Here is an 18890-nt window from a genome sequence, read left to right as displayed (position 1 = left end):
TTGTATATCTCTTATATATCTAAAAATGAGTTTGTCTGTCTGTTTAACTGTTCTTTATGCGGGACCAAACGACTGGACCGATCTTCACCAAATTTGGCACAAAGGTACATCAGGTGTCCAGGAAGGTTTAAGACCGGGTCTCAGCTCTCTGGGACGTACCGTTCCTGAGATATTCCCAAAATATTACCTGCATTAGCCAATACAAGCCTGCAAGTCTCTCTTCAAATCCCAATTGCCATACACACATTTTACTGTAGGTCAGCTTTAGGCTAGGGCTACAGGACGACAATAAGTCGCACGACACATAGGGCACAACTACGCTGCTACATGCATCCATCTTGGAACACAATTGTCGCAGTCTCAGTCGCGGTGCGACAGCATAGCCTATCAATATAAAAATTGTTGAGACAAAATGTTGCGCGACACTTGTCGTCGTGTAGCCCTAGCATTAAAGGGGCCTGGCACTGTGGAGGTTACTGTTAAAGGGGCAATGCGCTATGGAGGTCACTGTTAAAGGGGTGGGCACTGTGGAGGTCACTTTTAAGGGGGCAGGAGCAACTATTAAAGAGGCAACTGCTGTGGAGGTCACTGTTAAGGCAGCAGGGTACTGTGAGGTCACTGTTAAGGGGGCGATCCCCTGAGGAGGTCACTGTCAAGGGTGTAGGGTGCTGTGAGACTCACTGTTAAAGGGGCGGGCTGCTGTGAAGTTTATAGTTAAGGGGAAGGCTTGCTGTGGAGGTCCCATTTTAAAGTGGCGGGGCACTGTGGGGGGGGGGGGCAGTGTTAAGGGGGTGAGGGGCTGTGGAGTTAACTGTTAAAACCTGTAGAGGTCACTGTTATGGGGATAATGTTGATATCTTTTAACGACACACAGAAACATTAAATTAAATAGATGAAATATACCTTAAAAAATATATATTCAAAGCTGTGTCCTTCTGCTAATATATATATACAGTTGCAAGAAAAAGTATGTGAACCCTTTGGAATGATATGGATTTCTGCACAAATTGGTCAGAAATGTGATCTGATCTTCATCTAAGGGCTCTTTCACACCTGCGTTCTTTTCTTCCGGCATAGAGTTCCGTCGTCGGGGCTCTATGCCGGAAGAATCCTGATCAGGATTATCCTAATGCATTCTGAATGGAGAGAAATCCGTTCAGGATGCATCAGGATGTCTTCAGTTCCGGAACGGAACGTTTTTTGGCCGGAGAAAATACCGCAGCGTGCTGCGCTTTTTGCTCCGGCCAAAAATCCTGAAGACTTGCCGCAAGGCCGGATCCGGGATTAATGCCCATTGAAAGGCATTGATCCGGATCCGGCCTTAAGCTAAACGTCGTTTCGGCGCATTGCCGGACGCGACATTTAGCTTTTTCAGAGTGGTTACCATGGCTGCCGGGACGCTAAAGTCCTGGCAGCCATGGTAAAGTGTAGTGGGGAGCGGGGGAGCAGTATACTTACAGTCCGTGCGGCTCCCCGGGCGCTCCAGAGTGACGTCAGGGCGCCCCAAGCGCATGGATCATGTGATCGCATGGATCACGTCATCCATGCGTATGGGGCGCTCTGACGTCATTCTGGAGCGCTCCGGGAGCCGCACGGACTGTAAGTATACCGCTCCATCGCTCCCCGCTCCTACTATGGCAACCAGGACTTTAATAGCGTCCTGGCTGCCATAGTAACACTGAAAGCATTTTGAAGACGGCTCCGTCTTCAAATGCTTTCAGTACACTTGCGTTTTTCCGGATCCGGCGGGCACCTCCGGCAACGGAAGTGCACGCCGGATCCCAACAACGCAAGTGTGAAAGTGAAAGAGGCCTAAGTCACAACAATAGACAATCACAAATGAAAAAAGATACTGGGCACTCTCTAGAATAAAAGGAACCTCACAATTTATTATCAATAAGACATATAAACATATAGACAGTTCATTTAATACCATTAAAACACCATAACATAAAATCATGTTATGGTGTTTTAATGGTATTAAATGAACTGTCTATATGTTTATACGTATGTCTTATCGATAATAAATTGTGAGGTTCCTTTGATTCTAGAGAGTGCCCAGTATCTTTTTTCATTTGCACATTTTATCAAAGGAAGGGTGATTCCTTTTTACTGAGAGCACCTCTACCATAATCTGCTCCAAATCCAGTGCGTCACCTCTCTTTATCTAATAGACAATCACAGTCTGCTTAAACTAATAACACACAAATAATTTAAATGTTACCATGTTTTTATTGAACACACCATGTTCACAGTGCAGGTGGAAAAACTATGTGAACCCTTGGATTTAATAACTGGTTGAACCTCCTTTGGCAGCAATAACTTCAACCAAACGTTTCCTGTAGTTGCAGATCAGACGTGCACAACGGTCAGGAGTAATTTTTGACCATTCCTCTTTACAGAACTGTTTCAGTTCAGCAATATTCTTGTGATGTCTGGTGTGAATCGCTTTCTTGAGGTCATGCCACAGCATCTCAATCGGGTTGAGGTCAGGACAATGACTGGGCCACTCCAGAAGGCGTATTTTCTTCTGTTTAAGCCATTCTGTTGTTGATTTACTTCTATGCTTTGGGTCGTTGTCCTGTTGCAACACCCATCTTCTGCTGAGCTTCAGCTGGTGGACAGATGGCCTTAAGTTCTCCTGAAAAATGTCTTGATAAACTTGGGAATTCATTTTTCCTTCGATGATAGCAATCCGTCCAAGCCCTGACGCAGCAAAGCAGCCTCAAACCATGATGCCCCCACCACCATACTTCACAGTTGGGATGAGGTTTTGATGTTGGTGTGCTGTGCCTCTTTTTCTCCACACATGGTGTTGTGTGTTTCTTCTAAACAACTAAACTTTGGTTTAATCTGTCCACAGAATATTTTGCCAGTACTGCTGTGGAACATCCAGGTGCTCTTGTGCAAACTGTAAACGTGCAGTAATGTTTTTTTTTGGACAGCAGTGGCTTCCTCTGTTATCCTCCCATGAAATCCATTCTTGTTTAGTGTTTTACGTATCGTAGATTCACTAACAGGGATGTTAGCATATGCCAGAGACTTTTGTAAGCCTTTAGCTCACACTCTAGGATTCTTCTTCACCTCATTGAGCAGTCTGCGCTGTGATCTTGCAGTCATCTTTACACTTTACAGTGCAGACGGCCACTCTTAGGGAGAGTAGCAGCAGTGCTGAACTTTCTCCATTTATAGACAATTTGTCTTACCGTGGACTGATGAACAGCAAGGCTTTTGGAGATACTTTTATAACCCTTTCCAGCTTTATGCAAGTCAACAATTCTTAATCGTAGGTCTTCTGAGAGCTCTTTTGTGCAAGGCATCATTCACATCAGGCAATGCTTCTTGTGAAAAGCAAATCCAGAACTAGTGTGTGTTTTTTATAGGGCAGGGCAGCTGTAACCAACACCTTCAAACTCATCTCATTGATTGGACTCCAGTTAGCTGACACCTCACTCTAATTAGCTTTTGGAGATGTCATTAGTCTAGGGGTTCACATACTTTTTCCACCTGCACTGTGAATATTTACATCGTGTGTTCAATAAAAACATGGTAACATTTATTTATTTGTGTGTTATTAGTTTAAGCAGACTGTGATTGTCTATTGTTGTGACTTAGATGAAGATCAGATCACATTTTATGACCAATTTGTGCAGAAATCCAAGAATTCCAAAGGGTTCACATACTTTTTCTTGCAACTGTATACACACACACAAACTATATCTTACAGGATATTGTGACTTATTTTATTATTTGACATGTGTGCTTTATATGTTATGATATAACCCACAAGATAGTCTTTCAACTGTGGGGAGAAATTAGGGAAACACCACAATCAACCTCTTTATAAGCCTGTGTAGAACTCCAAAAGTGCTCCAAAGCTGCAGAATATGTTTTGGTACATCCAGAAATACATGAAAGATTGCACTGTGAATGGTTACATTAGATTACATTCACATGGAAGTATAAGAGTCCCATGAAAGTAGATTAGGGACATGGAGGTTTATGTAAAACAAACTGCAACAACTCTTCTTTCATCGGTACATATTGGAAACTAAAACATGCATCAAAAGGAAATATTTGAAAAAATCTACCAACTAGGCTGTGCTGCCATTCTTTCCATGTATTCTCTTGCCAGGCCAAGTGCTTCAGTGTTGTCAGGATTCAAGACACAGAACATCGCCAATGCCCCCAAGTTGTTTCCATAAATTTCATTCCATCTGGCAGAGAAGTCCTTTGGATCCCAAGGTGGGAGGTATGCAGAGGGATTGGTGAGCATAGTATAAACGGCTTTATTAATGCGTGATGCAATGTGCTGATGGGTGCTTGCAGCTTGGGTGCGCAGCTTCTCCACCTCACCCTCTGAAAAGTACAGCATGGGGTATCCATCATACTTAGCATTGAGAAACGGGATTTGAGCATTTGTGCTGACATCGGAGCCATGTGCAAAGGCACAACAAAGCACATATATGAAAAACACACTGGGGGCTCCCCGTGTGTGTGTCCTCATTGTAGCATTAAATCTCCAGACCAAGCACTCTGCCAGACCATTTTTGATACAGCCTAATGGAGAAAAAAATAAATAGAGATAAGTGTGAGGAAAAGAAAAAAACACAGTATGGAAATGTGGTACTAAATTGTAACTCGGCAGAAAAACACAAATCAAAAACACAGTAACATTGAAAAACTAAGCAAGGAGACAGGTAATACCAATCCAGGGCAGTTTTATAAAAAAAGATTAGCTGTGTCCTGCATGATGCATTTCTAGTCACATTGGTCACCGTGACCAGCTTTTAAAAAATCTGTATAAAAATCCTGGAAAACTCTTTTAAATCCTATTTCATACATCAGTGCTTGTGATTGAAAAGCAGGTGCAGGTCAAAACCACAGAACAGGGGCAACTCTTTCCATTATACCTTATCTCTATGTAGGCTCCTCTCCTGATTTTGGCTCACAATCACTGAGGCAAACCAGTGACCAAAACTCTGACAAGAGCTAGGCCTGACTGTTCTTTTTATTATTAGTTTACCAAAAATTCCACAGCCATCCACATGCATTAAGGCTACGTTCACACTCACGTTTGGTGTGGATCCGTCATGGATCTGCACAGACAGATACGTTCAGATAATATAACCGTCTGCATCCGTTCAGAACGGATCCGTTTGTATTATCTGTAACACAGCCAAGATGGAGCCGTCTTGAACTCCATTAAAAGTCAATGGAGGACGGATCCGTTTTCTATTGTGCCATATTGTGTCAGTGAAAATGGATCCGTCCCCATTGACATACATTGTGTGTCAGAAAGGATCTGTTTGGCTCAGTTTCGTCAGACGGACACCAAAACGCTGCAAGCAGCGTTTTGGTGTCGGCCTCCAAAGCGGAATGGAGACAGAACGGAGACAAACTGAAGCATTCTGAGCGGATCCTTATCTATTCAGAATGCATTAGGGTAAAACTGATCCGTTTTGGACCGCTTGTGAGAGCCCTGAACAGATCTCACAAACGGAAACCAAAACGCCAGTGTGAAAGTAGCCTTAAGATGTTCAATAGCCAAAGGCAGACTTAGATGACATAGCTTCCACCTCAGCTGGTAAAGACCACCTGTCAACTCTCCTTACATACAGTATCTCTTCTAGTAAATAGTGGTATTCTATAAAGAACACTGCTGAATTAGCTCTACTTACAACTATGTATTGCGTCTTCCCTCCTTTCCTCCTCTTGAATATGTATTATCGAATTTACAGCTGGGTGTTACATTTCTCCATGTCAATGTGGCATGTCCGTACATGATACCAGGTGACTACTAACACCCAAATGTCAAATAATTCATATGTTTATGTCTAAGTAACAGAGGAACAACAATGCAAAGTTGTCAGCAAAAATGCTCCAGTGTTGGAATTTCATGGGAATGCAGGTATTTACTAAGGCAACTTTGTAAATGGGTTGCAGAGCAAAACGGATCTGGCATGACCCACAATGCAAGTCAGTTTGGACGGATCCATTTTCTCAGACACAATAGAAAACGGATCCGTCCTCCATTGACTTTCAATGGTGTTCATGACGGATCCGTGAACGTGGGTAAGGGCACTTTCACACTAGCGTTTTTCTTTTCCGGTGTTGAGTTCCGTCACAGGAGCTCAATACCAGAAAAAAACTGATCAGTTTTAGGGTCCATTCACACATCCGTGTGTGTTTTGCGGATCCAGGGATCCGCAAAACACGGACAGCAGCAATGTGCGTTCCGCATTTTGCGGACCGCACATTGCTGGCACTAAGAGAATATGCCTATTCTTGTCCGTTATTGCGGACAAGAATAGGACATGTTCTATTTTTTTCAGGATCGGAATTGCGGACCCGGAAGTGCGGGTCCGCAATTCCGGATCGTGCGGCCCCATAGAAATGTATGGGTCCGTAATTCCGTTCCGCAAAATGCGGAATGGAATTGCGGATGTGTGAATGGACCCTTATCCTAATGCATTCTGAATAGAGTGCATTCCGTTCAGGATGCATCAGTTCAGTCCCTCTTTGCATTAATTTCCATAGAAATTTATTCCATTATTCCATTACAATTGCCGCATTGACGGATCCGTTCTTCCGGTCCGCGCATGCGCAAACCTTTAAATCTGTGAAAAAATAAATACCGGATCCGTTTTTTCCAGACGACACCAGAGAGACGGATCCGGTATCTCAATGCATTTGTCAGACAGATCCGCATCCGGATCCATCTACAAATGCCACCCGCTTGCGTCCGGAACTGCCTGCCGGAATCCTCTGCCGCAGGTGTGAAAGTACCCTAATGCACGAGATGCCAATGGAAGGAATAAAAAAAACTCAGAGGGCGGTGAATACTTATAATCTGTCCACTTCCTGAATTCATTTACTACTGATGATGCTCCAGTCAAAATCAAGGCTCATTTCAAGTTTTGCTATGGTTATAACCTCTGGCAAAAATATGTATGTTCACCTAGCTTTTATTTAATTACTTCATATTGAATAAATTAAATTAAAGAAGCACGTCAGGATTTTTTTTATTTGCCTATTAGTAATATACATTTATTTTGGACTATAAGACACACCCAAAAGCAGGGGAAATGGCATTGTGTCTTAAAACATGAATGCTAATGACCACTTCCATTATGGAAGTGGTAATTAGTATCTAGGAGGAGCAAGAAGTGGTGAGTGAAGCACTGAGCTGTCTGTACTCACCATTCCCTGGTCTTCTTCTGGGCACTGCTCAGCACTGTGTCCTGACACATCAAGAGTACATTATCCGGAGCAGGAGAGGTAATTTTTTTTTTCATCTAATGGAGCTTGGGAGTCTGATCTGAGGTTACACTGCAGGGTCTCTATGTTTTCTTATGCAGTTCAAGCCTGTCTGCCCTCTCTGCCTTGTAATCTCTCTCCCCTGTCAGCTCTTATATGCAGAAGGACCAATGTGAAGCTACACCCCATAGAACTACACTGGAGAGTCAGCAAACACAGATAGTACAGGGGGGCCAAACACCCTACCCATAAATCACAGTCTGTAGCCCTACAGAGTGAACTAGGCAAGCTTACTTGGAAAGAAGTGGTGAAATTGCTTTCTTATGCCAAGCATTCAGTACCCATAGACCGGAGAAATGAAAAGGAAGGAACAAGCCAGTGAGCTTCAGGAGGCAGAGGAGGAGAGCGGCGCCATTGGTCACGATGGACTGGTGAAGTATAGGAGAAGCTGGAGCTCTCACAGAACCAAGTGAAGACGGCTTGTGCTACTGATCTTGTGGAGAGCACTACTGGGTGTACATAGTCATGCTATCAAACTTGTGCAGAACACCCTCTATTAGAATTCCTGCTATTCAATTTGTTGTCCACAGTGCCCTCTATTAGAATGAAAGAATATACAGTGGATATAAAAAGTCTACACACCCCTGTTAAAATGTCAGGTTTCTGTGCTGTAAAACAACGAGTCAAAGATAAATCATTTCAGAACTGTTTCCACCTTTAATGTGACCTATAAACTGTACAACTCAATTGAAAAACAAACTGAAATATTTTAGGTGGAGGGAAGAAAACAAAAAAAAACTAAAATAATTTGGTTGCATAAGTGTGCACACCCTCTTATAACTGGGGATGTAGCTGTGTTCAGAATTAAGCAATCACATTCAAAATCATGTTAAATAGGAGTCAGCATACACCTGCCACCATTTAAAGTGCCTCTGATTAACCCAAAATAAAGTTCAGCTGCTCTAGTTGGTCTTTCCTGAAATTTTCTTAGCCGCATCCCACAGCAAAAGCCATGGTCCAGAGAGAGCTTTCAAAGCATCAAAGGGATCTCATTGTTAAAAGGTATCAGTCAGGATACAAAAGAATTTCCAAGGCATTAGCTATACCATGGAACACAGTGAAGACAGTCATCATCAAGTGGAGAAAATATGGCACAACAGTGACATTACCAAGAACTGGACGTCCCTCCAAAATTGATGAAAAGACGAGAAGAAAACTGGTCTGGGAGGCTACCAAGAGGCCTACAGCAACATTAAAAGAACCGCAGGAATATCTGGCAAGTACTGACTGTGTGGTACATGTGACAACAATCTCCCGTATTCTTCATATGTCTGGGCTATGGGGTAGAGTGGCAAGACGAAAGCCTTTTCTTACGAAGAAAAACATCCAGGCTACATTTTGCAAAAACACATCTAAAGTCTCCCAAAAGCATGTGGGAAAAGGTGTTATGGTCTGATGAAACCAAGGTTGAACTTTTTGGCTATAATTCCAAAAGGTATGTTTGGCACAAAAACAACACTGCACATTACCAAAAGAACACCATACCCACAGTGAAGCATGGTGGTGGCAGCATCATGCTTTGAGGCTGTTTTTCTTCAGCTGGAACTGGGGCCTTAAGCTAGAGGGAATTATGAACAGTTCCAAATACCAGTCAATATTGGCACAAAACCTTCAGGCTTCTGCTAGAAAGCTGAACATGAAGAGGAACTTCATCTTTCAGCATGACAACGACCCAAAGCATACATCCAAATCAACAAAGGAATGGCTTCACCAGAAGAAGATTAAAGTTTTGGAATGGCCCAGCCAGAGCCCAGACCTGAATCCGATTGAAAATCTGTGGGGTGATCTGAAGAGGGCTGTGCACAGCAGATGCCCTCGCAATCTGACAGATTTGGAGTGTTTTTGCAAAGAAGAGTGGGCAAATCTTGCCAAATCATAATGTGCCATGCTGATAGACTCATGCCCAAAAAGACTGAGTGCTGTAATAAAATCAAAAGGTGCTTCAACAAAGTATTAGTTTAAGGGTGTGCACACTTATACAACCATATTATTTTATTTTTATATTTTTTCTTCCCTCTACCTAAAAGATTTCAGTTTGTTTTCCAATTGAGTTGTACAGTTTATAGGTCACATTAAAGGTGGAAAAAGTTCTGAAATGATTTATCTTTGTCTCATTTTTTTACATCACAGAAACCTGACATTTTAACAGGGGTGTGTAGACTTTTTATATCCACTGTATGTCTTGTTGACATGTTGACTCACGCCCACTAATACTAATTTTCCTAAACTGCATATATTTGTATATTAGGACAACGTGAAAATGAAACTTCAAATCTATTTTCATTTTCATTTGAATATTGGCACGAATAATGGCAGAATGAAAACTGAATGTCAAACTCTCATTTTGACCTTTTTCCTGATTTTATTTTTAATATTAACCATGAAATACCAGGATAGGTGATGAAAATGAAATTAGAAAACTTCAAATAAAAAAACACAGGGCTTTTTGATTTTGATTTTGTTACATACTGTATTATCCATGCTTAGGTCGAAAATGAAATTGCAAATAAAAGGATTTCATTTTATTTTTAATTTCGGCATGAATTCTGCACACGTTTTGAAAATGAAATGGCAAATGGGTATTTTATTTTGATCATTTTAATTTCGCCCACTTTAACCTCCCATAGTAACCCTAGCTTTATTTGCACGTGTATTGGTATTTGCTTTAGTAATGCAAATTACAAGCTAATCTTCAACATTAATCCAATTAATACACTTTCATTTGATTGAGGTATGTTTCATGAAGCCAGAATGTTAAGCTGTTAAATATTGTTTTAGGTCAGGGATGCTCAACCTATGGCCCTTCAGCTGTTGTAAAACTACAACTCCCACAATGCCCTGCTGTAGGTTGATAGCTGTAGGCTGTCCGAAAATGCTGGGAGTTGTAGTTTTGCAATGGCTGGAGGGCCGCAGGTTGAGCTTGCCTGTTTTAGGTAATAGCTGTGATTTTTGTATTTGCTACAAAGTAAAAAAAAAAAACTGCCTTTGGCCTCATGCACACGACAGTATTTTTTCACGGTCCGCAAAACGGGGTTCCGTTGGTCCGTGATCCGTGACCGTTTTTTCGTCCGTGGGTCTTCCTTGATTTTTGGAGCATCCACGGACATGAAAAAAAAGTCGTTTTGGTGTCCGCCTGGCCGTGCGGAGCCAAACGGATCCGTCCTGACTTACAATGCAAATCAATGTGGACGGATCCGTTTGACGTTGACACAATATGGTGAAATTGCAAACGGATCCGTCCCCCATTGACTTTCAATGTAAAGTCAGGAGTTAATATACCATAGGATCTGAGTTTTTTCCAATCCGATGGTATATTTTAACTTGAAGCGTCCCCATCACCATGGGAACGCCTCTATGTTAGAATATACCATCGGATTTGAGTTCGATCGTGAAACTCATATCCGACAGTATATTCTAACACAGAGGCATTCCCATAGTGATGGGGACACTTCAAGTTAGAATATCCTACGAACTGTGTACATGACTGCCCCCTGCTGCCTGGCAGCACCCGATCTTTTACAGGGGGCTGTGATCCGCACAATTAACCCCTCAGGTGCCGCACCTAAAGGGTTAATTGTGCATATCATAGCCCCCTGTAAGAGATCAGGTGCTGCCAGGCAGGAGGGGGCAGACCCCCTCCCTCCCCAATATTATATTCATTGGTGGCCAGTGCGGCCTCCCCTCTCCCCCCCCCCCCGTTAAAATCAAGTTCCGAATCCCCCATCATTGGTGGCCAGTGCGGCCTCACATCTCCCCCCCTTGTTAAAATCACGTTCCGAATCCCCCATCATTGGTGGCCAGTGCGGCCTCACATCTCCCCCCCCCTAGTTAAAATCACGTTCCGAATCCCCCATCATTGGTGGCCAGTGCGGCCTCACATCTCCCCTCCCCCCCCCAGTTAAAATCACGTTCCCCCATCATTGGTGGCAGTGGAGCGTTCCGATCGGAGTCCCAGTTTAATCGCTGGGGCTCCGATCGGTAACCATGGCAACCAGGACACTACTGCAGTCCTGGTTGCCATGGTTTCTTAGCAATTTTTAGAAGCATTATACTTACCTGCGAGCTGCGATGTCTGTGACCGGCAGGGCGCTCCTCCTACTGGTAAGTGAAAGGTCTGTACGGCGCATTGCCTATAGCACAGACCTGTCACTTACCAGTAGGAATCGGATAGCAGGTAGGTAATGATAGATATAATGCTTTTTATTTTCAGTCTACGCGTTTCAGGGGCGGAGAGCCCCCTTCATCAGGACAATATACAGCATAAAGAGGCATTCACATGTAGCGATTATTTAAACACAAAAAAGGCGCGTAAGAGACAACAGAGGTGGAGAATGGGAAGGGGGCGGGCGGTGGGCGTTTGTGTTAGACAATGAGGAACCCGTCTTCCAGAGTTTAATTCTATATGACCTATTTGCTAGTAGAACATCTAACAATAACATACGTACAATCCTTTCCAAATATTGGTATATTTTACTACAGGATCCATACCTCGCCAAACATTTACCCCCCAAACCTAGAATGATTTATAGGAGAGCCCCGACAATTAAGAACCTCCTCGCCCCCAGCAAGCCAAAACAACACAAAAAAGCCACTACAGTTGGTCCACCTCTACCCCCGAAAAAAATAGGTAGCTACAAATGTGGAAAAAGTCGGTGCCTATGTTGCAAGGTAATAACCAATAAATGTGCACATTTCTCATCAAATAAAAATGGGACCACTTTTGCGATAAAGCATTACCTAACATGCCAATCCAGCTACGTAATCTACTTAATCGAGTGTAGCTGCGGCCTTCAATATGTAGGCCGCACCACTCAGGAGCTACACTGCAGGCTAAACCAGCATAGACACAATATCCAGAAACTCTACCTAAAACATAGCCTCTCCAGACATTGTGCCTCTACATTAGAAGGAAAAAATCATCCAATCAAAATTACACCAATAGACTACATACCAGAAAACCCATACAATCGTTTTAGTACCCTACAGCGACGAGAAGTCTACTGGATGTACCAATTAGATACCCTTGCGCCACAGGGACTAAATGAAATAAATGAGACCATCTTTTAGCTCAATCCCTTCTTTCCTTTTCTGTCATGTCTTGTCCTACTGCGCAAGTGCAAACACTACCTTTATGCAATATATACTAGCAGGCCAACAACACTGCCTAAATACCTTGTTATTTTACACACATGAAACTGTGTCCATGACAAAAATGGATACAGTCCCCAAAAAAGTAACGATACAACCATCACATGATATGGATACTCTTGATTCCTAAACCTCAGGAGGATATTTGTCTTGGTATTTCCTATACCCGTATCCCATAATCAAAATGAGAAACCAAATAAAATAAAACAAAACAACATTTACATATAAATTAATACAAAGGAAAACAAAATAAACATCTGCAAACTCCCACTACACCCGTCTTTTTGGGGTATTCCACAGATGTGCAAGGAATGCACCCAAAATAGACCACACAGTAATTTTTACACTGTATAATCTGTACACACCCCTACCCCCTACTTGTTGGTCTTATTTATTATTTTTATTATTATTATTATTATCATTTTTATCTTTATCCCTATTTTAGTAATTTTTGTGATTATCAATCATCCCTTATATACTAGTTTCCAATCATTTAATACTCCTCCTGCCAACTTCCCGTACCATTCTGAATACAAAACAGAACAAAAAAAAAAAAAAAAACCACCATGCTTTACACTACCGCTGCCGGCTCCTAACCAAAAAACAGCAGGAGTATGAGATCCATTCAGCCGAAAACATCCCATAACATGGTCATTCTGACCACTCCACCTTTGTCATCCCCCAATGTATACTAGAATATAACCATGTATCTGCTGTATAGGAAAAAGCTACATATTCTACTAGCAAATAGGTCATATAGAATTAAACTCTGGAAGACGGGTTCCTCATTGTCTAACACAAACGCCCACCGCCCGCCCCCTTCCCATTCTCCACCTCTGTTGTCTCTTACGCGCCTTTTTTGTGTTTAAATAATCGCTACATGTGAATGCCTCTTTATGCTGTATATTGTCCTGATGAAGGGGGCTCTCCGCCCCTGAAACGCGTAGACTGAAAATAAAAAGCATTATATCTATCATTACCTACCTGCTATCCGATTCCTGCTGACAGCGCCGTCCAAAAAGGTTCAGTATTTTTCTCCTCCTGCACAACTATCTCTACCCGACGAATGCTTTTACAAGCACGGGCTGGAACCTAGGCAGCAGCGCAGGCACCCCGCATGCCGATCGGGAAAATCGGCACAAGCTTCTAATGGTGTTGTGACTTCTTCACAACACAATCTGGTAAGAGTTTCTATATATATCTCCTACCAATTCACTGGACAACACCACACATGAGGCGCTGCCTCCTGTCTCTCTTTTATCTTTACTACAGGAGGAGCGCCCGGCCGGTCACAGACATCGCAGCTCACAGGTAAGTATAATGCTTCTAAAAATTGCTAAGTAACCATGGCAACCAGGACTGCAGTAGCGTGTGCCAATCTTGTGTGCATCCGTGTTTTTTCACGGACCCATTGACTTGAATGGGTCCGTGAACCGTTGTCCGTCAAAAAAATAGGACAGGTTCTATTTTTTGGACGGACAGGAAACACGGATCACGGCCGCGGATGAACAACGGGGCACTTTCCGAGTTTTCAACGGACCCATTGAAAGTCAATGGGTCCGCAGAAAATCACGGAAAACTGAGCCTTTAAGGCCTCATGCACACGGCCGTTGTTTGGCCGTTCCGTGCATTGCATGGGCAACATCCGTGCAGCGGGCCGGACCCATTGAACTTGAATGGGTCCCTGGTATGTCCGCACCACAAAAAAAAATGACGATTTTTTTGCGGTACGAAACCACGGAAAGAAACACAACGGAAGCACTCCTCCGTAGTGCCTCCGGTGTTCCGTGACTCCGTTCCGCATCTCTGGAATTGCGTACCCATTCAAGTGAATGGGTCCACATCCGTGATGTTTGTGGGCTGCAATACGGCCACGGCCGCCCAGTAGGGTGACCACATTTCCAAACTGCCATTCAGGGACACCCGCCCCGGCCCCCCCGCACCCATGTCCACTCCCCAAAAAATATGATTTTTGATACTTTTTAAAAAAAATTAAGTCACTTAGTGACAGCGGCGTACTTTGTACTTACGCTGGCAAGTTCATTGCATCGAAGTTATGCTTGAGATTGCTATAAACATAACTGCCTGTGCATTGTTCAGTAATTTGTGATTGTGCCCTGCACACAATCACTGGCTACCTAAAACAGGTCATATTTTTAATGTGTTAGACATCTCTTAATCCCCTTTTATAGAGAGGGGGATCTGTGGATGACACTGCTATGGGGGGGATCTGTGGATGCCACATACCGTATATAGCATCTTATGCTATATGTGTCATCCCCAGATCCACCCCATGACAGTGTCATCCCCATTTCCCCCTCCATAACAGTGTCATCCACAGATCTCCCTCCCTATAACAGTGTCATCCACAGATCTCCCTCCCTATAACAGTGTCATCCACAGATCTCCCTCCCTATAACAGTGTCATCCACAGATCTCCCTCCCCGCCTCTCACAGGAGTGTACATATATAAAAAAAAGCATATTTCACATGAACACTTACAGTTACTTGGCTTGGCCCTTGGGGATCTCGGACGCCACTTCAACACTTTGGCCGGGGGCTCGGCGGAGCTGATGTTGTGTTTTATCCTAATGAGAAAGATTTCATAATAAGGATTTGGAGAAGGGGCAGAGGGATAGCAGAGCAGGGAGAGGCTGGTGCTGCTACTAGGGGGTCATACCATGGGGGAGTAATAAAACCCACCATAATGCCCCCCAGTAGAAAGAATTCTCTTTATAATGTGCAAAACATACCCCCTTGTAATGCCCCCAGTTGAGCTAATGTCCCCCATAATGTGCCAGTATAAAATACCCCTATATAGTGCCCCAGTAAATGGCTCCATAGTGCTCCTCTCCCCCCTTCCTGCTAGTGCCCCCCATAATGTACCAGTATAAAATGCCCCATATATCGTGCCCCAGTAGATGCCCTCAGTGTCCCCCATAATTTGCAAGTATAAAATACCCCTTCTTAGTGCCCCCCGTAGATGACTCCATAGTACTCCTGTCTCCCCTTCTCCATAGTACCCACCATAATGTGTCCCAGTATAAAATGCTACTGTACAGAGCCCCCCATATAAAACACCCCTTCTTTGTGGCCTCAGTAGATGCCCCTATAGTGCCCACCAATAATGTGCCAGTAATAAGTGCCCTCAATAACGTGCCACTGCCAGTAACAAGAGCCCCCCAATGTGCCAGTAACAAGAGCCCCATCACGTGCCAGTAATAAGCCCCCCATCACGTGCCAGTAATAAGCCCCCCATCACGTGCCAGTAATAAGCCCCCCATCACGTGCCAGTAATAAGCCCCTCATCACGTGCCAGTAATAAGCCCCCCATCACGTGCCAGTAATAAGCCCCCCATCACGTGCCAGTAATAAGCCCCCCATCACGTGCCAGTAATAGGCCCCCCCATTACGTGCCAGTAATAAGCCCCCCCATTACGTGCCAGTAATAAGCCCCCCATTACGTGCCAGTAATAAGCCCCCCATTACGTGTCAGTAATAAGCCCCCCCATTACGTGCCAGCAATAAGCCCCCCATTACGTGCTTGTAATAAGCCCCCCATTACGTGCCAGTATTAAGCCCCCCCATCACTTGCCAGTATTAAGCCCCCCATGATGTGCCAGTATTAAGTCCCCCCATCATCATGTGCCAGTATTAAGCCCCCCCATCATCATGTGCCAGTATTAAGCCCCCCCATCATGTGCCAGTATTAAGCCCCCCCATTGTAATAAGCCCCCCCATTGTAATAAGCCCCCCCATTGTAATAAGTCCCCCCATTGTAATAAGCCCCCCCAATGCCAGTAACACTATTGTAAAAAAAAAAAACAACAAAAAAAAACACTTATACTTACCTCAGTGTCAGCGATGCGATGCAGACTCTTCCTGTGTCCCGCGCTGTAAGGCTCGGGCGGTGCGATGACGTCATCGCCCCGCCTTCGCCGGCCTCTGATAGGCTGCCGGCCTAGCGCCTGCAGCCTATCAGAGGAAGGGGAAGGGACACGCCTCTCCCTCCCCTGCACCTCCGCTGGCACAGGCAGATTACTAAGGAGATGAGCGCAATGGAAGCGCTCATCTCCCTGTGCCCGGCGGCGGCGGCTCACTTGGGGGGGCATTTTAGTTGGGGGGGCACATGGGGGGGCACAGCATGATGTAGGGGGGGCCGTGGCCCCCCCCTGGCGACGCCACTCAAATCCAGTCTGGCAGGCAGTTGATTCCGGGACTCTCTATTGTCCCGGTTTGAAGGCTCCCGGGACACGGGACAAAAACGTAAATTACGGGACGATCCCGGGCAAACCGGGACACGTGGTCACCCTACCGCCCAGCGGCCTTGTGCATGGGGCCTAAGTGTGGCAATTCATTCATTTTTGCCAGGGGTTGTATATATCTCCACACTGTGAATCTCAACAACCTAAAACCATTCTCTAGCAAAACCCTCTCTCAACAAAGGAAGACGAGATCATCCAATCAGATTCCAGCTTTCATTTTACCACAGAAGTCTAGAGAAGGGAACTGTGCTAATTAGTTGCTGTAGTTAACAGTGTTTTAGCACTGAATTACATAATGGATGGCTATAGTACACAGCCTACTTCTATGCCTTATAAAGTGACACCATCAATATATTTTTACTTCTGAATATGTATGTTCAATTTATACAGAGCCGGCTGCTATTCCCTCAGCTATAACCTTTCCCCTCTAAAGAATGTAAAGAATTCCCTGGCTTTCCTCAAGGGATTTTAGGCCTGTTTTAACCTAGACCAAAAAAAAAGGCTTATAGCAATACTTAATGGTTATAACACACAAGAAAGATGCCTGTTGATTGCATTTGCATTTATTTATAGAGACATGAACCCTAGAGTCTCAAAGATATCAAATATGCCTAGAGTATGGACTGCTGCTAGACCGAGCCACACGGCGAAGAGACTGGAGGCTGCATTCAGACACGATAACCTTATGTCTGTCAGCAGCTGAATGGAAAGTCTCTGCAGGCAAAGCCGTTCTAAAATGGAAGACTTATTTCTTTTAAAAACATGGTTGTAGCTGCCACTAGATAAATGGAACAGATAGATTTGGTATGGTGTCGTAGTTCAAGTCTAAAGGCTCTTTAATATGATTCACGTTTTCTTGTATTTGTAATGATAAAAAAAATAAAAAATTCAGGTCAGCTGAATGGGCATACAATTTTATGATGAGATTAGGATAGGAAGCTGCCACACACTCCTGTTGACACGCATCGTGGCGGCAAACAGAATTGGGTGTGCTAAAACCTCTCTGACTCCTTCCAATCTGTCCACGACAGTCGCTTTCTCCCCACCAATGTCCTACATAATGATATTTTGTTAGAATTATCAGCTAAAGTACACCCCACCCCAAACATCCATTCACTCCCCATCCCCCATAAAAAAGAAAAAAAATTGAGCTGATATTGCAGATTTTGATATCTGCAGTGGCCCTGGGTTGCAGATTTTGATATTAAAAAATACGGATGACGTCCTTGTGCATTCCATATTTTGCGGAACGGAACAGCTGGCCCCTAATAGAACAGTACTATCCTTGTCCGTAATGCGGACAATAATAGGACATATGGAAACGGAATGCGCATGGAGTAGCTTCCGTTTTTTTGTGGACCCTCTGAAATGAATGGTTCCGTATACAGTCTGCAAAAAAAACGGAACAGACACGGAAAAAAAATACATTCGTGTGCATGAGACCTAAGGATGTAAGGCCATCTCTGCGCATGAGCAAGAGGTGCTCGTCAAAGACAATTAGACAATTCCAAATGTAGGTACCACATATTTTGCATATACACTATATGAATGCATTTGGGGGTGAGACACACACGCCGAATGCAAAGTCTGGGGAGAAATGTAAGCATTTTCTGCAAGTTTTATACATTGCTGCATGCTTACTAAAACTAAATGGTCAGTGACCATAACATTTTGTTTCTTCGGAAAACAATTCCGGTATGTAATAAAGTTACATCACACCCCGAAAATACACTACGGGAAGATAAAAGAAAAGAAACCTGGAAAACTTACTGTTATTGAGCTGAGATTGAAAAAGTATACATTGCTAGTGATGCTTGGTGAATGATGACAACCCTTTATTTTGGGTTCTGCAGCAGGGCATATCTTGGGGCAGGGTCACATTAATACTGGGTGGCATCTCCCATTGTTGCAATACAGGCTGCCACTCTGGCATGGTAATGGTCATACAGATGCTGCATATCCTCCTGTGGTATGTCATTCTGTGGTCTTTCGACATGGACATGTAGGCCGGCCAAGGTGGTCATTGGCTGCTGTGCATGAGAGATCGTTTGCCCCATTTAGTCCCACACTTTCTCCATGAGGGAAAGATCTGGCGATTGAGCTGCTGGATACGCTGTATAAGCATATATTATATAGTGAGGGCATGTGTGGGTGGAC

The 18890-nt window shown here is 43.9% G+C and overlaps 1 protein-coding gene across 3 annotated transcripts in view; it reads right to left on the bottom strand.

Annotated features, from left to right (window-relative positions):
* DSE (dermatan sulfate epimerase) overlaps positions 1-18890 on the bottom strand; it is a 77405-nt gene that overhangs the window by 27285 nt on the left and 31230 nt on the right. For 2 of the 3 annotated variants that reach the window (XM_040431039.1, XM_040431038.1), the window contains exon 2: positions 4092-4560. In XM_040431039.1, the coding sequence (XP_040286973.1) occupies positions 4092-4507 (416 nt within the window). In that variant the 5' untranslated portion in view covers positions 4508-4560. Of the gene's footprint in view, positions 1-4091; positions 4561-18890 lie in introns of those variants that run through there. The other variant, XM_040431040.1, reaches the window with a different exon arrangement.

This window comes from Bufo bufo, chromosome 4 (genome assembly GCF_905171765.1).
Source record: "Bufo bufo chromosome 4, aBufBuf1.1, whole genome shotgun sequence".
Taxonomy (NCBI): domain Eukaryota; kingdom Metazoa; phylum Chordata; class Amphibia; order Anura; family Bufonidae; genus Bufo; species Bufo bufo.
This window is presented reverse-complemented; position numbering and strand designations above follow the sequence as displayed.